The 25363-nt window shown below is 36.5% G+C and overlaps 1 protein-coding gene across 2 annotated transcripts in view; it reads right to left on the bottom strand.

The window, feature by feature from the left end:
- The window catches only part of ACOX1 (acyl-CoA oxidase 1), a 207211-nt gene that overhangs the window by 104662 nt on the left and 77186 nt on the right, over positions 1-25363 (bottom strand). The window contains exons 1-3 of one of the 2 annotated variants that reach the window (XM_089089660.1): positions 17734-17860; positions 15828-15939; positions 2995-3151 (exon numbers count right to left, since the gene is read on the bottom strand). In XM_089089660.1, coding sequence (XP_088945786.1) covers positions 2995-3151; positions 15828-15933 — 263 coding nt within the window. In that variant the 5' untranslated portion in view covers positions 15934-15939; positions 17734-17860. Of the gene's footprint in view, positions 1-2994; positions 3152-15827; positions 15940-17733; positions 17861-25363 lie in introns of those variants that run through there. The other variant, XM_089089661.1, reaches the window with a different exon arrangement.

Here is a 25363-nt window from a genome sequence, read left to right as displayed (position 1 = left end):
TAATGTGTAATTTTCGTCAAGATTCTATGATTTTTACGGGGTATTTCCCACTTTTTTCGAAAAATCAGGTAAATCTTTTCCAGCTCGTAGCCTTTAATGGATAAAGCTAAACTTAATGAAGCTTATATATTTGAGATCAACATAATAAGCTGATTCTGTTGCTATATCTATTGCTATCAAAACTCCATTTTTTAGAGTTTCGGTTACTATTGAGCCGGGTCGCTCCTTACTTACAGTTCATTACCATGAACTGTTTAATCAAAAAGCTAGCATAGCATAATCCTACAAATGCCGCGAAATATCAGCAGTCAGTTTATTTGCGCGAATTTTAGTCACCCATAGAAAATGTCAAGAAGCGGCAATTTATTTTTCTTCATTTTGACTTTCAGCTAGATCTACATCAACTTGATAGTGTAAAATACTGCAGTAGAACTTGATCAGCATATCAGGGACGTAAACATGGGTGGGGGCTAGGGGCCCGGCCTCCCATGTTCCTATATCTTCTCGAATTTCTGGGCACTTCTTATTCAAATTATTATTTAATTTTTATTATTGCGTACCACCGCCAAAAAAAATTGCTGCTTACGTGCCTGAGCTTCGCCAGCCAAAAGGGGTATTGTTTATAACATTAACATAGAATAATCGTTTTTTATCAAAGATACTGTCCTGCAAATTTTTTTTGCAAGATTTACTGCTCAAAAATCTGATCCCTTTTGGTCCCTTTTCCCATTTTCTTCACATAAAAAAAAATCTATCTGTTTGAACTTTCTTAAGCTTTAATATAAAGCTGGTTTCAATCAGGTAAAAACTAGATTTTCGATACCTTGGCAACGTGAAGTATTGCATCAACCTTTACCGGGCTTCGCCGATTTGAGTGTAGCGAGATCAAAACTTTAGTTTTGCTTCTTCGCCATCAATTTTGTCTCAACTCTACACCCTCAACACTTTTGCAGAAGTCTTACCAAATTTAAATTTCGAAAACACTATCTCTGAGGGAGAATTTTTCTTAATATGCTACCCCTTCAGCCCAATCTATTCAAAGCCTCCACATTAACGCCCTCCCAGGAGGTTCCCATTTCCCTTACATCTTTCCTTGCAAGATCCTTTCACCCCAACCGTGGACGACCTGCTTTTCGTTTGATTTTAGACGGTTGACCGAAAAGGACCATCTTTGGTAATCTGTCATCCTTCATCGGCGGAACGTACCCTAGCCAACTTTACCTTTCTGTCGTTATAGCCGTAGAAAATGGGATTGAACAACACTTTTCGCTAAGCCTACTATTTGAGATACGGTCAGTCAGTCGGGTACCCAAAACAATCCGTAAGCAAATTCTCCGGAAAAACATCTAGCCAATCTTCCTCCGTTCTTCGGAGCGCCCATGCTTCAGAACCATACTTGACCACTGTCATCACTGTATCTTCCAATATTCGAATCTTGGTTCTCAGACTTATCTTCTTATTATTCCAAACATTTTTTCAACAGTGAAAAAACACCCTGGGGCTTGACTATTCTACTTTTAACATCTTCACTGCACCCACCGTCTTTATTAATAATACAACCTAGGTAAGTGAAGCTGTCCACTTGGTCGGCCTTCTCGTTACCCAGCATCACCTTTTCATCTTCACCTATTCCTAGCCTCAGCGACATAGTCTTCTTGACATTAAATTTCAAACCTATTCTTGCTCCCTGAAGTCACAAAACCTCAAGAAGTTCATTGGTTTTGCTAACACTGTCATTTAGGATGCTTAAGTCATCAGCGCAATCTAATTCCAGGAGAGTTTTAATTTCCCATTTGATTCCGTGTCCTCCCATTGCCTTTGATATGCTCCTTAAGACAAAGTCCATCAAAATGATCCAAAAGTGGGGATAAAACGCAACCCTGCATAACACCAGATTTAGTACGAAACCAGCTACTAACCTCATTTCCAACCTTAACCGCAGCAATGTTATTCTCGTACATAACACTATTTACTTTAATTCATTTTTGTGGTATACCATACAAGGAAGACCTTTTCTAAAGCTCTTCCATTAGCTGAATCAAATGCTTGTTCGTAACTTATAAAACTGAAGACTAAATGTGTTTGATAACTCAGGCATTTCTCAGTTATTAATCTAAGAAAGAAAATTTGGTCCACACATCCCCTAAACTTCCTAAAACCACACTGTTCCTCTCTTAAAATTATTATCCACGGCATCCTTAAGTCTAAAAAGTATCATCATACTAAGTGATTTGCTACCTACAGAAACCAGGCTAATGCTTCTATAATTACAACACTCACTCTTATCACCTTCCTTAAAGAGGGGTTTAATTAGAGTTTTTTTTTAATCGCTAGGACTCCAAACCACTAAAGAAAAATGCTTGGGACAATAACAGCAAAAATCGCATTCAATTGCAAAAGAAAATGTCACACAACAAAATCTGTGGTTAGAAGACAAAGCAAAATTACAGTAGAATGAGGAAACGCGTTATGCTAGGATGTGCGAGTCTGTGAAGAATAAACAGACAGGAGGAATTTGTTTTTAGCGTCTAAGACACATGCAATATTACATAAGATGACAAATCACGCTGAACAGCTAAAGAAAAAGGCATGGAGCAAGGAACAAAATAATTACATCGAATTGCAAACGAAAATGTGACTTGAAAGTAAGGAGTAACAATAATTATGCTATTGGGTAATATAGATATTTCAGAATTACAACGAAATAAGGAACGGGTTATTTTAGTGTCTGTAAAGAATAAATAGGAAGGAGGTATTTCATTCACACCATAGTTTCTTTATTCAACTGAAATTGCTTATTTGCCAACCTATGACTTGAAACTAAAGAATAAAACGGCAATTATACCAATGCGTAATTTAGATATTTCATCGAGTCGTAAATAAAATCTGCCGTTAGAAGAGAAGCAACAGTGTGGCAGGACAATACAAATCCTATAAAATGGTCAGTTGGACCTGAGAAAATCTATGAAAACTCATTCAAAACGTTTTCCTTACCTCATTGTATTTGCTTGTCCATCATTGCCAGGAGCTTCGAATCCCTTTCTGATTAAGAGACAAGCTTTCCTCAATTCTTCTGCATAGCGATCTTCATGACTCAGGTAATCAATGGGTATCTTATCTTGTAGTTCAGGATACGATAATATAAATCTTTCTGAAAATAAAACCATCTTACACTTAAGAGACATGATCTTGTTTGTAGTGATTTTTGATCGTTTTAAGCTTGATTGGCATATTCAATTTTTTTTCTGAAAGTTTCTTTTTAATTAATCAATTTGGAATAATCGAAGATCTAAATATTGGGTTTTCTAGTTTCAGGGACAGTAATGCCGCATGATGACACATTCGTCCCTAAAGATCCACGTAGTGAACACAAAGGATGATTTACATAGAATATACATTGATTTTATAGCTTCACTTAACCACGTTGAGGCTTCAAAAAATGTTGTGCAGTGGTACATAATTGTGCATCGACCATTATCGGGAAGGGCCGATCGATCTTTGTAGGTGGAGGAGAGCACTAGAACTTTCAATTTCCAATCAAACAAGCTCATTCCTAAGTTTCTACGACAACTTCTTCCATAAAAAGTGGTCTTGTAAAAAAAGAAAAGAATAAGCCATATCGCTATTTACTTAGGCAGCACTGTTGCGCTGCCTCTGATACATCAGATCTGTCCAAGATGGGAGGTAATGTAGATCTGGGGTATCAAAATTTCTTTAGAAGAGCTAAATTGCTAGGCAGAATCGGGGAATTCGTGCAACAAAACCTGGTCACCAGCTAAAGCTATTGTCTCAAGTGTCCGTGCTCGATTGAACCTCTGTGAGGGAAGGGCTATATTTATATTCTTGTCACATGAATCCATGAGAAGGGCCCTTTTTATTTGAATTGAATTCGGTGGGACTGTCCAAAGGACATTTGTATCGCCTCAAGAAGGATCGAGGCCAGTCCAAATAGACATTATGAGTTTTTTGCTTTGCAATTGTTATTCTTGAATCACAAGAGTTGCAAAATTTCAAAGGGCCTTGGCACTGTAGGTCTAGTTATTTGGTACAATACACTTATTAGCCAACATACATCAAAAGATATTAGCTCAGTATATCAGATTTATCCATCTCAGTTCAAGTTATAAATAGAGGAAACATTCATACAATTCCCATCACAGCCACAAAATAAATCACAAGGTTAATTCTGCAAATGAAAAAGTTCTTCGATAGCAATAGCCTGAGCACTTCGCTGGAGTCACCCCGCCAAGGAATACTCTAAGCGTCAATTCAAATGACCTAATCGTCCTAAAAATGATTCTCCAAAAAGGTTGAGGGCCCCGATAACAGTGGGTAAAACTTATTTAGGTTCGTGCCTGAGGCCACCAAACAGTACAAGGGCCGAAACTTTTCTAGCCAAGCAAGAGGCTGTCTTATCATTTAGCGCGTAATCGCGTAAGCAATCCAATAGCATTGGGTGGCATAATTAGGAAGGGGGGCTGATGTAGTGCCTAGAGGCCCACCCAAAATTGACACCTGGAAAATATCGTGTTAACTCCCTGCTATGGATTGAGTGCTACAGATTGGGTTCCTAGCAGGAAAATAATTATAAAAAATAGAAATTGCAAATCGATGGATAGTATTGAAATCCTCAACCCTCCATCCCCGGAAGAAGTGAGCGTGGACTCTGATGTGTTGCTTAACAGTGATACATCTGGGCCAGTAATTGTGGAAGATATATACTCACGCCCCCATTCTCTAGGTACGGGGCTGTATATTTCCAAGATAAGTCAGTATGTGTTGCCAAAACCAAGCCCGGGTGGGGGGAGGGGACACGACTCTTGGACATATGAAGCGCCATTCAAGGCACAAGAAAAGATCTCCTGGGGAGCATTCCGAGACAGAAAAACAAGTTCTTTTGCTATTACTTGATTACCTGAGAATTGAGTGTCACTGATAGTTGGGGAACGGTGGGTGACTCCCGCTCTCCTTTTGGGGAGGAGTGCTACCTGCGCAGGCCGATCTGAAGCTGCGGGGGGGGGGGGGGAGCTCTCTAGAAGAAGCATGAAAATAATGGTAAATACCTTAACACTACCGAGAAATCCTCGCATAGAAAGGGGAAAAAAAGAGAAAGGCCGGCCTAATCTCAAGACACCGCGTCCCTAAAAAGAGAACAAGGGAAAAAAGAAGAAAAATCCTTGGTTACCTGACCGAAAAACAAGCTTTGCTGAGTCTACTAAACTCATATCATTCAGGGTGAAGAGCACTCAAGGCGAAAGCTTGAAAGAAAAGGACTCCACAACATTATACAGGGTCTAGACGATTAAAATATTAAGCGGAATAGACTTTGTTGTAACATTTGCTGCCCGAGACTGGAGGGAAACTGAATCTACGTCCGTGTCAACCTGAGAAAACAGACGCCTGGGTGAACGTGACAAAGGGTGCTGCGTTGGGATACCTGGCTCTGGTTCCAGGAGATGTACCTGAGAGGAAAAACATATCTGTCGAGGATATCTTATACAAGTCATTGGAAAATCTAATATGTCTAATGATGAACTGCTGCAACATGTTCCTTCGACAGGATAAGTTTAACATAACCAGGTCTAATGTCATGTGAGATGTGAGATATGCTTACATAGCCATTGACGTGAACCTGGTTGAAGAAATTGAGAGGCGTAATTTTCTACTTTCTATTGGGATAAAGGGACATATGCTTCCATCTTTGTATAAGAAAGTGGCAATAATGTCTCACGCAAGTGAGGGTGTGACTTTGCCCCCGACTCAGGGAGGCAAAGTCACATCCTTATCATGAGCTTAAATTTGTTTAATGCCAGCATATGAGTCACAAAGACTACAACGCTACCATATGAATTTGTATCATTACCAAGCGACCTTACTTAGCCTTATGGGGCTATATATTTACAGCGATGTCGAAGAAGCCTTGGACATTTACAAAACTAGTCATAAGATCGAACCAGCCGAGGCTCACACACATAATTGTGTGAGCATCGCTCCAGAAAACGAGTTTAATTTCATTTAAAAAAAAAACTAGACAATTCGAAATTATCCGATAACTGTTCTAGGAGTGCTGTACCCATTACGGTTAAAAATATTATGGATAAGTTTTTGTGCCGTGTTTAGCTCGATATATATGGCTCACAATAGAAGAGCACCACCCGCATAAGTAGAGGAATTTAGTAGAATTCTGTAGAAATGAACAAAAAGTAAGTTTTATCATACGATGCCACTATGCATCACATGTTACGAAGAGGTTCTAAATAAAACTTAAGGGGGCGTGAGCTCCTAGAATACCTGGCTGGGGAAAACCTTACCTTGTGTAACCGAGGTCCAACGCGCACTCTAATAACGAGAAGAATAAAATTGGCCTTAGATTTACCAATAATTTATTCCCAGCATTATAGAGTAGTTCGAGAGTGGCGTGTCAATGATGTCCCGCCCTTCTAAGATCATCAAATAATAATATTTATTGTCGTTTCAACAGCAAAAGAAGCTAAAGAGATATAAAAATCGCCCCAAGATCTATTAGAAATTTGTTCTAAAGTTTTACTTATTAACTAGAAGCAGGGATACAGCTCACCTTTATAATTTGAAGGATCAGTTGAACTACCGGCTTTAGGTAATGCTAAAGCTTTGTATTTTTTAAAAATTCAGGAAAACCCCCATGGATCAACGATAGATTAAAAATATGTGCCAATAAAGGTGAAATACTTGACGCTATCTGCTTAACAGTTTGAGCTGAAAATCCAAAGTCATCCGCAGAAAAACTCTGTTTAAGCTTTAGAATCATTTTTTACCTCTTGAGGCACACTTTCCGAAAAAGTAAACGAGCTTTCTGCAAACCGTTCATTACCTAGAACAAGAGGAGAATTAAGCAGTGTATTAATAGTCCATGCCAATTTAGAAACAATATTGCTAAAATATTTGCCAAAAGCATTTAAAACATCCTTCGGCTCCGTAATTTTTTCCCCCATTTATTTCCAGGCAATCAACGTTAGTGAAAATCGTCAAACATCAAGAGCGTGTCTCAGCATCCGTCATACTATGCCAAAAATTTGGAACTCAATTCCAGCTAGAATCCGGGAGCATTCTGATAAACGCTTCTTTCAGAGGTTGCTTAAAAATTATCTGAAAGTCAAATCTGCGGGGTAATAGTTCAATTATTTTTTGTAGTGTTTATAAGTGTTTTTGTTTGACAAGTTAGTTTAAGGCTGCTTTAATTTTACTATTGTTGAAGTGGAGCGCTTGAGTATGTCATTAGGCATGTGGACTGTTTTTTTTTAAGACTGTATGTATATTATTGTTTAAATAAAAATGTTCTAATTATAATACTAAATAAATTCCTCAAATAAAAATTGGGTCAGGTCCTGCCTTTGTCTTGGAATTTGATATTAAAGAGTTGTAAACCTCTAGTTTTGGCTTGTTTACACACACAGACTGCAGATTTGAATAAAGATCCTCGTGGCTCTAAGAACCACAATTGTCCTTGAATCAAATCAGATTGCCTTTTTTATCATGATATCTAAATATTTCGTTGCAATTATCTGTAGGCACATGCAGTTTCCAATGTTTCTGTTAAAAGACACTTGAGAAGACAACCATCGCTCAATCGCACTGCTACCAAGAGTCAACACACTGAGAAACTTGTCCGTAACCTCACTATCGAGTGTCTCAACCGTATGAATATTGAGCAGATCGTCATTATTGATCGAAAATCTGGATTCTAGAAGAGACTTCACTCTATCAACAACCATGTGCTTTCTCGAAATGCAGGAAGAATGATCTTCATGTTGAGCGGTGTCAAAGTCAGTTCGAGGCGTATTCTGTAGCAATTCAGTAGTATCATTCAGTGAATATAGCTGATAATCCGGCTAAAAGAGGACGGGTTAAAGTTCCATTTACCATTTCAAGTTCCATTTAAATTTCCATAACTCATGATCGCTCCACTCCCGTGGTGAACCGAACGGTCAAAGGACATGCCAAACCTTGATTTTGCTGCTTCCTCCTTCATATCGATCGGTCAAGTGCAGAGTTCCTTATCACCTTCCCTTCCTGGGTCATTCATCAGTTCAAGTTACTAAATCAAACAGATGCAATCTTTAAAGTGGCAACATGCAATTTTTAAGGAAGTATTAGCTTGCTCCAGCTTGTGGGTTTGTGAGTATGTGCGGGAGTTATGAAATAGTTCAAACTCTGGGGACAATGCTGCAAGTTTTTCTATAAGACAATTTGAGTTCTAAACAATAAAATTATCTTACTCCAGATGCTCAAATTCTGCACTAAATCTTCAGTTTCTTTGAAAAACGTAGCACATAATCAATCATCCTATTTGGTAATATGGCCTCGGGCAAACGCATACCTATCTCAATAACAAATACTATGTGTAAACAATGAACAAATTGCCTAGCTTACAGCCCTTGTTCTGAGGACTGTGGGGAGGTTGACATCCCCAAAGACACAATTACTAGACCTTTCAATAATGCTAAACAAAATAGATCTCTCAAATTTTGATCGGATGTGTTTTGGGAAATGGTACGCTTAAGGGGGCTGATCGCCCTTCATTCAATTTTGACTCTTAAAAAGGGTACTAAAACTTCCGACATCCAATCAAACGAGCTCCATCCAATCCAAAGTTTATACGACCACCTGTTCCATAAAAGCCTTATATGCCCCGGGGCATAACTTACAACCCTTGCCCTAGAATTCTGGGGGATTGTGTCCACCCTAAAGACATTGTTTTATGATTTTTGGACTATTGGTAACAAAATGGCTATCTCACATTTTCAATTTGAATGCGTTTCTGAAAAAGATGGTGTCAGGGAGGGGGGGGGGCTATCTGCTCTCCATCATGTTCGACTCTTAAAAAGGAGCTAAAACTATGCATTTCCAATCAAATGAGCCTCTTCTGAAGTTCCACGGACACCTCTTCCATAAAAACGTTAAATGCCCCTGGGGCATAACTTACAAGTACGTAAAATGACAAGAAAAGCTGTGGCTGAGTATTACCACAAAAAAATTGATAACCTTTTTGAATCAAAGCCTAGCATGTGGTATAAGGAAACAAAACGAATTTGTGGAAAGTCCCCTAGTGGTGTTCATTTTTGTTCTGATTCTAATGATGAAACAATTGCTAACCAGTTAAATGGTCATTTTGCAGAATAATCCAGTCTTTACCGCCTCTTAATGTACATAAAACGAACCAAGAGTATCAGAAAATTCCACATGATGGCATACCTTTAGCTACTATTTCTGAGGATCAAGTTTTTAGTCAAACAGTTCGTGGTAACGAACTGTAAGTAAGGAGGGACCCGGCTCAATAGTAACCGAAACTCTAAAAAACAGAATTTTGATAAAAATAGATACATCAGATAAATTAGATTTTTATGCTGACTTTAAATATATAAATTTCATTCAGGATAATGTTTCCCATCAACTGTCATGAGCCTGAGAAAAGCTGCCTTTTTTTCAAAAAGGGGAAAACAGCCCCTAAATATCACAAAACTTTAATGAAAGTCTTACCGTCAGATTCAGTATATCAGAGAACTCTAATATAGAAGTTTCAAGCTTCTCTCTGCCTAAATGTGGAATTTTGCATTTTTTGCCAAAATAAATATCACGCATGTGTTTATATTTTTTTTTTTTTTTTTTTTTTTTTTTTTTTTTCAGGTTTATGGTATCGATCCAGTAGTCATAGAATATCGTGAGAGGGCTCATCCGAACGGCAATTAAAAGTTATAGTGCCCTTTTTGAGTGACCAAAAAAATTGGAGGGCAACATGGCCCCCTCCCACGCTCATTTTTTCCTAAAGTCACCCAATCAAAATTTCGAGATAACCATTTTTTTCAGCATAGTCAAAAATCTACTTAATATGTCTTTGAGGATGACTTAATCCCCCACTGTTCCCGGGGGAAGGGCTGCAAGTTATAAACTTTGCCCATTGTTTACATATAGTATTGGTTATTGGGAAGCATACAGGCGTTACGGGGGAGTAGGGGTTACGGGGGAGGATATTTCCATGGAGGGTATTTCCTTGGGGGAAGGCACATTTCTATCAAGGGGGCGCCAGATTTCCCAGCATTATTTAAAAAACGATCAGAAATTAAATAAAAAACCAAGTTTTTTTTCATCTGAAAGTAAGAAGCAACATTAAAACTTAAAACGAACAGAAATTATTACTTATATTAGGGGGTTCGCTCCCTAGTCAATACCTCGCTCTTTACGCTCAAGTTTTTTTTAGTACTTTCAAAAGAGCTATCTATTCTAATTAACCGGCCTTCGTGTTTCAGGGGTTTGTGTGATTCGAACAAAATTGGAACTTTATTAGCGTAAAGAGCGAGGTATTGACTAGGGAGTGAACTCCCTAATATACGCAAAAAAGACATACGAATATAGAAATTTGTTACGTTAGTTAATTCGTAAGTTACGTCAGAACAAAATTTCGAGAAAGCCAATTAGCCAAAAAAATGAACATTAATATGCGAATTTCGTTTTAATTATTCATGTACGTTGAGCCAAAATCAAAGCTGCATTAATTCAAAAACGTTCAGAAATTAGCAAAAAAAAATTTATTTTTTTTAACTGAAAGTAAGTAGCGACATTCAAACTTAAAACAAACAGAAATTATTCCGTATATGAAAGGGACTGTCCCCTTCTGAACGCCTCGCTCTTTACGCTAAAGTTTGACTCTGTCTCACAACTTTATTTTTTAAACAATAAAAAACTTTAGCGTATAGAGTAAGGCGTTGAGGAGGGGACAGCGCCTTTCATATACTGATTAATTTCTGTTCGCTTTAAGTTTTAATGTCGCTCCTTACTTTCAGTTAAAAAAAACTTTTTTTTAGTTAATAAAATAAAGAAACTTAAACAAACTAGTATAACTCCCATAGATATTCCGATTGAACTTACAAAAACATTTCCTGACAAATTAACTAAGTCACTAATACAAATTTTTAATTGCATTTCAACTTCTTCAGCTTACCCACAGATATGGAAAACGGGGTATGCTACTCCAATTCCTAAAAAAGATACTGAACTTAATTTTGATGGTGTGAGGCCAAAAACTTTGACACCCTTGTTCAGCAAAATGTACAAAAGTTTTGTAGCAAATTGGCTAAAAGCAAATGCAGCAAATTATGTCGAAACATGGTGCTCCTCCAGATCACCTCCTCCGAATATTGACATCTTTTATTTACCCAATTCTGGAGTATGCAGCTCCTGTATGGCATTTTGGACTGACGGCTGAGCAAGGCGCCAGGCTCAAAAGAGCTCAGAAAAGAGCTCTAATAATAGTATCGAAGCAGGCAGAAATGTCGCATGAAGAGCTACTGAAAAAGTTTAAAATGCAAACTCTGAAAAAAAGAAGAGATAAGCTCTGCAAGGATTTCGGAATAATATCTCTTATCCACCCAATCCACAAAACCCTTTTCCACCTTCAATCCACAACAAAACGACTCCCGGGCAGGGTTTTAGTGCCTGTTGAGAAATATCAGCCGGTACGCTGTGCCCATCAGCGGTTAGCAAAAAGTGTTATACCTAGTTTTGTAAATATTTATAATAAAAATCAGGAGGATTAGTGTTTTTTTTTTTTAATATTCGCTTTTTAATGTGACTATACCAAAGAAATTTGGCATTTCCATGAAGATTTTGGCGAAAATAAAAGTTTATCTATCTATCTATCTATCTACCCCTAGACTCTTGGGGATTCTGTCAACCCCCGAGGCCTTGTTATCTGATCTTTGTACTATTTTTGAACAAATGACTATCTCAAAATTTATATCCAATACATTTAGGAAAAATACGACTTGGGGGTTGCTGCCCCCGATAACTTTGACTCTTAAAAAGGGCACTAAAACATCTGATCTCCAATCCAATGAGCCCCCTCTGGAGTTTATACATCCACTCTTTCCATAAAAACCTTATATGCCCTTTGGGCATAACTTACAACCATTGCGCTGAGGGCAGTGGGGGGGGGGTATATTTGTCATCTTTGAAGAAATAATTTCTAGACCTTTCAACTACGCTGAACAAAATGACTATCTCAGAATTTTGATTAGATGTGTTTTGGGAATTGTGGGCCCCGGGGGGGGGGGCTTGTTGCCCTCCCATCAGTTTTGACAATTGAAAAAGGCACTAGCCCTTTCAATTTCCAATCAAATGACACCTCTTTGAAGTTTCTACGACAACAAATAGCCATTTCAAAATTTCTATTAGATACATTTCGGGAAAATACGACGTGGGAAGGGGGCGGCCCTCCGACCACTTTTACTCATAAACAGGACACTAGAGCTTCTGATTTCCAATCAAATGAGCCTATTCCGGAGTTTTTACGACCACCCTTTCCATAAAACCCTTATATGCCCTCGGGGCAAAACTTGCAACCCTTGTCCTAAGGGCTGTGAGGGGTGGTCATCCTCAAAGACATAATTTATAGACCTTTTAACTACGCTGAACAAAATGGCTATCTCAAAATTTCGATTGGATGTGTTTTGGGAAATGATCGGCGTGAGAGGGGGGTTAGTTGCCCCCCAATCACTTTGACTACTATAAAGGACATTAGCTCTTTCAATTTCCAACCGAATGAGCACTATTCGAAGTTTCTACGACAACAAATGACCATCTCAGAATTTCTATCAGATACAATTCGGGAAAATATAATGCGTGTGAGGGGAGCCTGGTCATCCGCCATTCGATTACTTTGAATCTTAAAAAGAGCACTAGAACTTCTGATTACCAATCCAATTAGTCCTCTCCAAAGTTCCTACGACTGCCCTTTCTATACGAACCTTATATACCCCCAGGATATAAATTACAACCCTTGCCCCGAGAGCTGGGGGGGGGGGATCAGCCTATCCTCAAAGACATAATTTCCAGACCTTTCAACTATGTTGAACATAATGGCTATCTCGAAATGTTGATTGGACGTGGTTGGGGAAATGGTGGGCGTGGGAGGGGTTGCCCTCCAATCACTTTCAACTATTTTAAAAAGGCACTAGCCCTTTCAAAGCCCAATCGAATGAGCCCTTTTCAAAGTTCCTACGACAACTCCTTCGATACGAAGTGCCCTGGTCTAAAAAAAAAATAAAAATAAATAAATAAATAATAAAAAAAATAATAATACATTGGGCCCATATCGCTCCTTACTATTATAGGCAGCGCAATAAGGCTGTCTATGATATGGCCGCGGGACTAACGCAAGAGCACAGAAAGCTTGAGAATTTATTTGCTGAACACCTTTTTTGTGGTTGCTACTAAAGAATCACAGCCTCGTGACAGATCTTCTTAACTGAGCTCTACATTATATGACTAATTATGCCGTGAAGATTACTAAAATATGAAGAACAGAATATGAAGGGACGTATCAGCATTTTTGCACTGGGATTTTACGAAAATCTGCGGTTTTTACATGCAAAACTTAGCTTCAATATTTACACCTCTTTAACAACTATCACGGTTCTCCATAAATCAATTTCTATTGTTCTGGTTAAATTTTTCCGTTCAGATACGTCATCGGAAGCTATTGACAGGCACACATCGGGTTTGATAGATGCCTCTGCGTATCCGAGCTAAGAGTTGGGCTCCCCGTCCTTGCTTTTAGTTAAAAAACCAAGAGGGATAAAAAAAAAATCGAGCACCCATTTCGTAGAACAATATTTATCCTATGCCAATTTATAAGAAATATACTTTCTATCTTTTCCAGGATATATCACAATTAAGCCAAAAGCGAGCAACGGATTAAACAATTAATACAAAATTTTAACTTCGGCTGGTTTCCTATGACCTTAAACTTGAAAAATCAGCATTACTTTCACGATGTAGCTCAATGACTACTAAGTAAGTTTTATAATCTTAAAAAATATATTCTGCGTGTTTTACAGCGCCATCTGTTCTCCATCAAAACAATTAATTCTTCTGAACAAAGACAAACAAGAAATCGTTATAGAATACATTTTAAATCTAGAGGTACGAGAGTTTATTACAAACAATATGGGTACAGGGAGACGATAATCGTGCAATCCACTAATCTATTACTATGTTTATCTGGAAAAAAAGACTCAGTGGTTCATAAGAGAGAAGATAAGGAATCGTTATCAGTGGAATTCATTTTGTACTTCAAATATGTCTTTAAATGAATCTTACTTTTAGAGATGAAAAGTAACAAACAAAATAATCAAATTGAAGCAGCTTAATTAAATATTTATCCAAAACATTCCCAGGGAAGGAAAATGTGCCAGCCCCTTTCCGGTCAGTCAGGCTAAATAGTTAAGTGAAATGGAATACATAACTCTTTAACTTTCCTTTGTATTTCCTATTATCATATAAACCAATCATCAAGCATTTTACTTAAATTTTCAGCAAGTTCGTACACCTGTTTAAGATTTAGACATCAATAATTTCTCACAATAAAACATTAGAGACAGTAGTCCGACTGTAAGAATTCAAAGCAATTTATGTTACTACACAAATATAAAGAAATTTAGCGTATTGACAAATGACTTAGCGTTGTTTGACTGTTTCTAGAAAATTGTCCTTTATATACTGACAATTTTTACAAGCCTCAATGATAAGACAAAGGAATTTTTAATTTCTTACTCTTTATTTTTTAACTGCTTCTGCAAGTAATAAACTGAAGTATAAAGCCTTCTGGGAAACCAGAAACTTCTTATTATATTGAGATGGCAGTAAGATATATGAAAAAAAATGAGTCAAGCCTGTTAAGTTTCAGAAGGGTGTTCTAAAAACACTCTTAGTTTTTTTTTTTTTAGTGTTATAAAAAAATAAAATGAAATTAAGCCCTTTTTTATGGGTATTGTGTATACATTTGTGGGCAAACTGAATGCTATGGTCAAACATGTGGCCAGGCACAAAATTCAACAGTTGGCTTATAAATTGGGGGGACTGAATGAATTAACATGTAGCACAATGCATGTTCAAACAAATAGCATGGCTGCAGCAGTAAAACTGCTTTCAAACACCCTTTTTCGTTTTTTAAAGCAAGTGGCATTTTTTCCATTACAGTGACACTTAAAGAGAAGTAAATAAAACAGACCTGTTTCCGAAGGAAAGTGATCTGAGTTACCAGAGAAAAGCTAGAATGGAAGTATTCGCTGGATTCTCTTAGATCCACAATAAAGAGGTGAGCAACCACTGATTTGTACTTTGGTGCATTTTACATCCTGAATAAGAAGGAAAGCTGCATGTTAACAACTTTCATTGCTATTTTTGCAGGGAAAAAAACTACTCTAAAAAGGTTACAGAAAACAGATCATTTCCAAAAAAAAGACCTTAATTTATAGATATATTTAAAACAATGCAAATACCAGTAGGGTCCTCTACAATTCAGACTGGGGAGCAGGAGCCACCCAATTGATTCATAAAAATGATTTCCCCTTCGAGAAAATTGGTGGCCAAAAAATGTGATTTTATCGTATTTCTAACACCATCCCTGGAAAAAACTACCCGGTCTCCCCCCCCCCCCTACAAAAAAAAAGATTCAGCCAGTACATATCTATGCTAGTAGATTTCCCAGATGAGTCTGTCTGGAGCTATTAGGCTTTACGTGTACGTTTGATTCTCAGTAGTCAAAATATATTGCACTTCAAGTTGCTCGAAAAAAACAACAAAATTTCGATCGCTTAACTTTCTAAAAACTTAACTATTTTATTAGTTTTAACTAGAAAAAGCCAGATTAAGACTTGAAGTTAGCATGTTTGCATTCATAATAACTCCTTTCTAGACTAGTGATTTTTTTTTCTCTGGGCCTTTCAGTCATGGCTGGAATAATTTTCTCATCTACATTGATATATCAATAAACACTCTAAAGGCTACATTACCTAGTTCTCTTCTGTTCTCAGTCGCTTTGGCAGATCCGTCAAGTAAATTTGTAATTTCAAGTTTATTGAAGGTGCAATTTTTCCTCTCCTCCTGAAGAATCGACATAATTCGCTATAATAAACAAAGAAATAAGGAAAGCGTCAAAGAGACGTTACTGAGGCCAAATTACTTTTATTGTTTGAACTATCATAAAAAAGAATAAAAGGAATATTCTGTCACTAATGATTATATGAAGCATTAAAGGATTCTTGAATTATTCCATAAAGTTAAATATTTTAAAATTCCCGTATATACAAGGCTATAGATAACATTGTTTACGATCTAAAGGACGCAGTCAGACGGTATAATAGTAAGATTAATATTAAAAAATGGAGAGAAAGTGATCAGTCAGGGCTTGCCCCAGTTACAAATAAGACCAGAGCCATAGTTTGTGATAAAGAGAGAGTTGCAGGGAGACGAGAGGAACATTTTGAGAATTGGTTAAATCATGATAAAGCTGTAAAAAATTATATAGAAAAGAATGAGAAAATGTTCAATGATTCAAAAGTGAAGGAAGATTTGTAAAGAGAGAAGGAGTGAGGCAGTACTAAAAGAATCGAAAACTCTTATACAAACGGGGTAAAAATAAGCCGTTCAAAAGAGAATAAAACAAGACCTTGCGTAACTCCTGACTTCACACCTAACCAACCACTAAACTTACTTCCTATCTTAACCCCAACAATATTATTCTCGTGAAACATACTAACATACCATACAAGAACAGAGCCATCGCTAGTACTTTTCTATCAGCTAGTAATCCAACGCCTATTCGTGGAGTGATCTTCATCAAGCTCACTTGACTGTCTGGGAGGATTTCCCCCTTTTTTTAGAAAATCGGGCAACATTTCTCAGGTTCGTAGCTTTTGATGGATTGCATTGAATTTAATGAATTTTATATATTTGAAATCAGCATAAAAAGCCAATTCTTTTGATTTATAAAAAATCTTTTTTTTAGAGTTTCGGTTACTACTGGGCCGAGTCGTCACCACGTTCTTTACAAAGAAGTGTTTGATTTATTTTTATTATTTATTAGGTGCATCTAAATACGGAAAAAAACTATTCGGTATAGTTAAAAAAAAAATTAACAGAATTCAACTCTTAAGACGATTTGAAAAACCCGTTCAAAAGGGAATAAGACAAGACCCTGCGTAACTCCTGACTTCACACCTAACCAACCACTAAACTTACTTCCTATCTTAACCACAGCAATATTATTCTCTTGAAACACACTAACATACCATACAAGAACAGGGTCATCGCTAGTGTTTTTCTATCAGCTAAATCCAACGCCTGTTCGTGGAGTGATCTTCATTAAGATCACTTGACTGTCTGGAAGGCTTCCCCCCTGTTTTTTAAGGAAATCAGGCAAAATTTCTCAGGCTCGTAGCTTTTGATGGATAGCATTGAACTTAATGAATTTTATATATTTGGACTCAGCATGAAAAGCCAATTCTTTTGATTTATAAAAATTATTTTTTTTAGAGTTTCGGTTACTACTGGGCCGAGTCGTTAACACGTTCTTTATCAAGAACTGTTTGATTTACTATTGATTATTATTAAGTGCATCTAAACACAGAAAAAAAACTATTCGGCATAGTTGTAATAAAATTTAACAGAATTCAACTCTTAGGACGATTTAGTAGCACAATGACTTCAATGGAGAGATATATTAAAATTACAATGAAAAGGTTAGAAAGAGGATAAATTTGAAGTTGTATGCTGATAGGTGGGGGTTAAGTTAGCCATGATTTTATATTTCCATATGTTAAATATAATAATAATAAATAACCAGACTGTGCAGCTGCTCTAGAGTGCAAAATATTACTCCTAACATCACTACTGTGAAAAATAAATAAAAACTCTTACGAATAGTGTGTTTAAAGCTCAACAAGGTTCAACTTTTACATAAAAACTAAGAATAGTTCAAAATCCGGATCACATCTAAAGAACTATACACTGATAAGAGACTCAAAAAATGAACGTAAGTCTGAAAGACGTGACTCCTTGACAAGTGTGAACCTAAAATAAAACATGCAGTAAATATTATCTTAGTGCGATTGCAAAAATAACAAAGTCAACACAAAAGCATTGACATAGTAAAATCAATGTGTATGCCGTGAATTGGTCTCTTTTTTCCATCCTTACCATAAGGACCAGATAATTGTAGAAAATTGGAGAAAGGTTCATTAGAGGAAAATTTAATCAACATTTTCGATGAATAGCAGTAGTTTCAATAAATCTTAAATAATAATTTCACTATTGAATTTCGAGCGGACGGAAAGAGGTATTACTGTAATGGGAATTCTGTGGTACTTTTAATCTTCAACGCAGCTAAAATAAATTTTATACACACTTTTAAATCCATTGCAACATTATTATATAATTAGGAATAGAAAAATACTAACATTTCAAATCGCTGAAAACAAAGCTCCTGGTAGCACTTGTCCCTCCCCCCCCCCGTCCAACAAAAGTTCCCACCGAGGCTCATGATGCCCGCCTCGCCTTTTCCACCTCTGTGCCGTTAGGTATGTGAATGGTATATTTTTTCTAACAAGAATTCTTTAACAAGAAACCTCAAGCAAGATCAGCTTCCAGTAAAGCACTAGTTTTTATGATTTCCTAGTAGCCTATCCTCTCGAGAGATAGAGACATACCAGACCTCAAGTTCTAGGACAACACAACTAGTACTCAAATCTGGTACTAAATCAATCTAACTCACTTTCGGGCCCTCCCTTATTAACAGGGATGAGATATTGAGAGATATCAGCCTGCACATTTTAGAATGCGTAAATCCCCCAAAAGGTTCGAGAAGGTACAGGGTAACAGCTCTCAAATCTTAGAAATGAGGCACCTAGTGTGCCAATTAGATCTGAAAAGAATGTAATTTTTAAGGGAAGGAATAAACGAAGGAAACGTTTGTTCCTTGCCTTAAAAAGTTAGGAGGCAGAAACCCTCAACTCTTAGACGTGAAGTACTTAGCAAACCAGTTTGTAAAAATGGTGCACCTAGCATGTCAGCCCAGGTTGCAAATGGATTTTGCAGCTTTCCCGTTCGTGCTTACCCTCGGAAAGTTCGTGAGATTAAAAGCACCAACTCCGTTGTTTTCAGTATGAGTAAGCCAATGTGAGAATTCGGTTTTTATTTCATCCCTATCACCATTCCTTCATAATAGCTGATGCGCTCTTACACGTTACTTTTTGTTGAATTACTTTTTGAAATCAGTTTTGTTGAATGAAGCTTCAAAATAAACGCCAGAAACATCTTGTGTTGAACTACGAAAGGCATAATACATTCCAGGCTGTCAAAATGAGATTGCAGACTTTCTGCAATCTCTCAAGAACGGCCAAGAGTACTAAGTTCGGGAAATGTTCAGGAGGACGCTGAACTAGATCAAACGACGTTGAACTAGGTTAGTCAAGAGGGTGTATTTGCAATTTCTCAGGAACAGCTAAGGATATTAAGTTGAAACTTTCAGAGAACGTTGAGAGGAATAGCGTTATGCAAAATTTAGGGAACGGCTCAGGGTCTGAAATTGAAATTTTTAGGGAGTGTTAGAGGGAGAAGTGAAGACCAAATTAATACTTGGAGGAAAGGATCGAGCTTAATCAAAAGACACTATGTGCACCCAGTTTGTCAAAACTGCGTATCTGCAATACGTCAGGAACAACTACGAGTATTCAATTGAGACTTGTTGTCTCAACTGTTGAGGGTATGTTGAACCAAACCAAAAGACACTATTTGCACCTAGGTTGTCAAAAGGAAGTATCTGCAACAACTCAGTACCACCATAAAGTGAATCAGGGTAGAGGATCAAGGAGTCACAATTACTCAAATCACACAGGGAATCACTTTCAGATACACTCAAATGAATATATCTGAACCAAATCAAAGGAGGATGGGGATGTTGAACCAAATCAAAAGACCGCTATGTGAATCCAGGTTGTCAAGAAGGCGCATATGCAGTAGCTCAGGAACAAGTAAGAGCATTAAGTTGAAACTTTCAGTTAATCTTCACGGAGATAATAAACTAAGTCAAAAGACACTATTTGCATTGAGGTCATCAAAATGGCTTATCTGCAATATCTAAGGAGCAACTAAGAGTATTGTGGTGAAACTTTCATGGAATGATGAGAAGGATGTTAAACTAAACAAAGGACAGTTTTCCTACCCAAGTCAGATCAGGGGATGGTCAACTAAATTAGAAAACACTGCCCATATCTAGGTTGTCAAAAGAGCGTATCTGCAATATGTCAGATACGGCTAAGATACAGCCAGAAATTCATACCAAGATTAAATGAAGCCCAAAACGAACAGAAATTAAAATAAATGATTATTTCAAACATAAAGATAGCAGATATTGGTATCGATGAATGAATAAACCTTAAATCAAGTGAAGATTCAAGTCAAACTTAAAACGGTTACTACAAACAGGAGTTTGGCTATTGTCCCCTTCTCCCTCTCCTAACTGTAAAAGTAGCCAAACTGCTTGTAGTAATTTCGTTTGTTTTAAGTTTTACTTCAATATTCAATTCAATTCCTACTCGTTTTTCTACGATTTCTAGTAGTTAATTTCTTCAATTTCTACGAGTTATTATGAGACTTTATTTCTGCTGATCTTGAGTTTAAACTTTTTTTAATTATAAATGACACACATGAAAAAGCCTTTGGCTTTTTCTTCGTTGGAATCAAGTAAAGAATAAACCAAAAGTAGTCAGACAGCTAAATCCCTAAAATATGACATCATACCCTAAAAATGTAACCTTCAAAAGATGTGTGTTATCAATTGAGCCCTGAAATCTATGATATTCCAGTGACACGCTAGCACTGAAGAAATAAAAAGAAATTGAGATAATAGTTATCAAAGATACAAATTGAGATAATAGTTCCTGAATCAGCAATGAATAGCAATTTTTTCTCACTGGCAAGTATTGATATGCATCTTTTTAATTTTTGATTGCTATAGGTCGTGGTTTCTTCTTTACTAGGTTGCAGATACCTGTAACCATGACAGAAACCATGTACAGGCCAGTATGTTTTAATGCATTTTTTAATTTTTGATTGATATGGGTCGTGGTTTCTTGTTTACTAGGTTGCAGATAGCTGTAACAATGACAGTAACCATGTACAGGCCAGTATGTTTTAATGCATTTTTTAATTTTTGATTGCTATGGGTCATGGTTTCTTCTTTACTAGGTTGCAGATAGATGTAACCATGACATGGCTCTTCACTTTTCTTTGAAAAACTTCGTGTTCGAAATTTTTTTTTCAATTAATATGTTTTAATGACATAGAATCAAAAAGAAATTCTTCACGGAAAGTATCCTTTTAAAATATTAAAACTTAACTAAGTAAAAAAAAATAATTATTCTAAGAAAATCTTCTTCTTTCCTTAAATCGTGCTTATCAACATGATTTCCTTTTTATGGCTGTTGTTTTTTGACAAATAAAAACAAAACTCTCCAAATACATATTGCGGTACTTGTCTGTTATTGGAAGCACACCCAAAAGTGAATTTAGGTTAATTTTAATGAAAAACAACAAAACATGATGATAAAATAATACTTTAGAAACAAAATTTTAGTAAACTAATGTGCAAATATATAGCCCAAATCATACAAGTCCAAAGCATTCTATCTTAAGTATAATGCATTGTATCATCCATCACTTGTTTTTGTAGCTATGAAACCGGTTTTCTGGGATGTAACCTATGCGTAGTTCTTGAATGTGTTTCCAATAACCAACAAGTACCCATATTGCTTTCAGTTAATTGCAAATGACACTCAAGGCTTTAAGAGAGTTTGAAAAAGTTGTCTCCGGGCAGTTCTCCGTCTCCAGGTGGATTGATCTAAAGAAGAGTTGTCGACTGTGGGTTTAACACCATTGATTTTAAATCTATCAGATTTAGAATTTTCGCCCTTGGCAAGAAAAGTTGCAATAAGGAAATGGACCCTTTAGAGAGAAGAACAATCAACAGGCCCAATCGCCCTATCTCGTCCATTATAAATCTATTTAGTTTGTGTGGCTAAACTATTTAGAATGGATTGGGCCTTCTTACCGTAACTTAAACAATAGACAACTAAAAGCTGACATCTATTTTCCTGGAAATTTCAGAAAAAAAATCAATATCTTTTATTTTGTGCCGGAGATAGAGAAATTGAGTTCTCATGAAACTTAAATCATCAGAAAGTGCGAATTCCCTGCTTTTACTTATGGCAGTTCTTATTTAAAAACAATGAGCAGCATTTTGATATTATTTTGTTCTTGTTAATATTATGAAAAATAAATAACACACCGCTTAAACTACCATCGTTCATATGGCTTTACTTCTGCTCGTTTAAAGTTTAAATATAACTCTTTACTTTTCTTTGGAATCCATATTGAATCTCTTTGGATTTAGAAGTTAGGGAGTTAGGGAGTGTATTTTTATATATCTAGAGGGGACGATTTTTTTTTTCAACTAGTCAGTGAAAATACAAAAAGTCATTTTTCGATGAAATACAAAAAAAAGGTATTTGTAATGAAAATACAAAAAAAAACTTTAAATCTAGAGGATTTGAAGTTGCAATTTTGCCAAAGCATAAGCACATGTCATCCTTTCTTACTATTAAATATAAAAAAACAAGTTTTTTAAACTGAAAGTAAGGAGCGACATTAAAACTTAAAACAAACAGAAATTATTCCGTATATGAAAGGGGCTGTCCCATCCTCAACGCCTCGCTCTTTACGCTATAGTTTTTTATTGTTTAACAAAAATAGAGTTGTGAGAAAGTCAAACTTTAGCGTAAAGAGTGAGGCGTTGAGGAGGGGACAGCCCCTTTCATACATGGAATAATTTCTGTTCGTTTTAAGTTTTAATGTCGCTCCTTAATTTCAGTTTAAAAAACTTGTTTTTTTAAATTTAATTTCTGATCGTTTTTTAGTTAATGCAGCTTTTATTTTGGCTCACCGTCATTGAATAAGTAAACAAAATTTGCATGAAAATTTTACTCTTCTTTTGCTAAATGGCTGTCTCTAAATTTGGTTCTGACGTAATTTACAAATTAACTTACGTAACGAACTTCTATATTCGTATATTTTTCTTCTGGCAAAAAATACAAAGTTGCAGATTTTTGCAGATATGAGCTTGAAACCTATGTTTTCTCAGGTTCGTAACTTTTGATGGGTAAGATTAAACTTGATGAAACTTATATATTTGAAATCACAATTAAAATCTGATTCTTTGGATGTATCTATTGGTATCAAAATTCCGTTTTTTAGACTTTCGGTTACCATTGAGCCGGGTCGCTCCTTGCTTAGAGTTCGTTACCACGAACTGTTTGATTAAATAAAAAACACTTTTTTCAAAAGATTCTTTCAATTGAAAGTAAGGAGCAACATTAAAGCTTGAAACAAGCAGAAATTGCTCCGTATATAAGGAACTGCCCCCTTCTCAATACCCAGCTCTTCACGCTAAAGGTTTTTAGTACTTTAAAAATAGCTTCTTATTGTAATTAAACAGCCCTTGTGTTTCAGGAGGCGTTCTTGAAAAAATTTGAAAAAAGTCAAACTTTAGCGTAAAGAGCGAAGTATTGAGGAGACCGTAGCCCCTCATATACGGAATAATTTCTGCTCCTTTTAAGTTTTAATGTTGCTCCTTACTTCAGTTGGAAAAAGGAACTTTTGAAAAAGCTTTTATTTTAATTTCTTATCCTTTTTCAAGTAATTCCACCTCCACCATCCACAGAAAATTCCCCCCAACAATTCTATCCTCGCTGAAAATTCCCCTGGAAAATTTCCTGCGGAAAATTCCTCTAAAGAATTTTCAGCGGAAAATTCCCCTAGAGAATTTTCAGCGGAAAATTCACCTTAGCCTAGTTTCATTAAAAAAATTGTTTTGTATTTAATCTGATCATTTTTCAAATCATGTCGGAAATCCCCCTCCGTGGAAAATTGTTCTAAGAGATCCCTCCCATCGCCCCAAATGAAAACTTTCTCCTGTAGAAAAATCCCACATGGAGAATTTCTCGCACAGAAAATTTCCCTAAGGAGATATTCTCCCGCAAACCCCCCCCCCCAAAAAAAAAAATAAAACAAAGAAATTTTACCCCGCTGAAAATTGCCCCTAAAAAATTCCCCCGGAACATCTCTACATGGAAGATGACAAATACCAAAGAGAAACAAAGATAAATAAAAAGAATCTCGTACAGGAACTCTAGCAAATTCCCCCCATGTATAATTTCCCCTGGAAAGTTCACCTTCAGAAACTTCCCTCCCCAAGAAAATTTTTCCTCTTGAAAATTCTCCCCCACAAAGAAAATGCCCCGCCCCGAAAAATGTCGGTATACCCATTGGGCAAGTTTCATAACATACACCCCTTTTTCCAGGGGCTATGGACGGATCATGTCATCCCCAGAGGCGTAAGTGTTGGATTTCCAAATAAGCTGAACGAAATGGCTATCTCAAAATTTTGATCGGATGACTTTTGTGAAAGAGATGTGGGAGGGGCCTAGTTGCCCTCCAATCTTTTTGGTCACTTAAAATGGCACTATAACTTTTAATGTCCGTCCAAACGAGCCGTCCCCCAATCTTCTAAGACCATTGATTCTATGTGATCACTCCTGGGGAAAACAAGAAACAAACAAACTCCAAAAAAACAAAACAAATAAACACTCATCCATGTTCTTTCTTCTGGCAAAAAAAGATACAAAACTCCTCATTTTTGCAGATGGGAGCTAGAAACCTCTTCTATAGCGTTATTTGATATGCTGAATCAGATGGTATGATCTTCATTAAGATTTCTTTACTTTTTGGGAGTGTTTCCCCTCTTTTCAAAAACTCAGACAAAATTTTCAGGCTAGTAGCTTTTGATGGGGTAACATTAAACTTAATGAATTTTATATATTTGAAATGAGCATAAAAAGCCAATTTCTTTGATGCATCTATTGTTACAAGATTCCCGTTTTTTTATTGGGCCGAGTCACTCCTTACTTACATGCCCCAATACTGAGCAATACTTTTCAAATTCATTATTCTATTCTAAGTGATTCATTAATATCTATTCCAAGTGATGATATGACAGCCCTATGAGGGAAATGACAGAATAATATCTTTTGATTTCTAAGGATTGTTCGGAATTTCTATATTAAAATTCTTTTCTTGCCGCCTACGACTTTATTAGTTTCAACTTTTTAGCATACTCCATTGCCAAAGAATATTTTATATTGCCCACACTCATTATGTACTTGTGTATTATAGCAACCACAGCTAAGAATATAAGCTAGGTCAAGTCGCAATGTTCTGAATTTCTATATTAAAATACTTTTCCTGGCGCCTACGACTTTATTAGTTTCAACTTTTTAGCATACTCCATTGCTAAAGAATATTTTATATTGCCCACACTCCTTATTATGTACTTGAGTATTATAGCGACCACTGCTAAGAAGATAAGCTAGGTCAAGTCACAAGATCACCTTGTCACCGCTAACCGTTTCCACAGATTGGTACCAATGACTTATTC

This window comes from Artemia sp. Qi Xiang Cuo, chromosome 5, assembly GCF_049724085.1.
Source record: "Artemia sp. Qi Xiang Cuo chromosome 5, ASM4972408v1, whole genome shotgun sequence".
Classification (NCBI taxonomy): domain Eukaryota; kingdom Metazoa; phylum Arthropoda; class Branchiopoda; order Anostraca; family Artemiidae; genus Artemia; species Artemia sp. Qi Xiang Cuo.
This window is presented reverse-complemented; position numbering and strand designations above follow the sequence as displayed.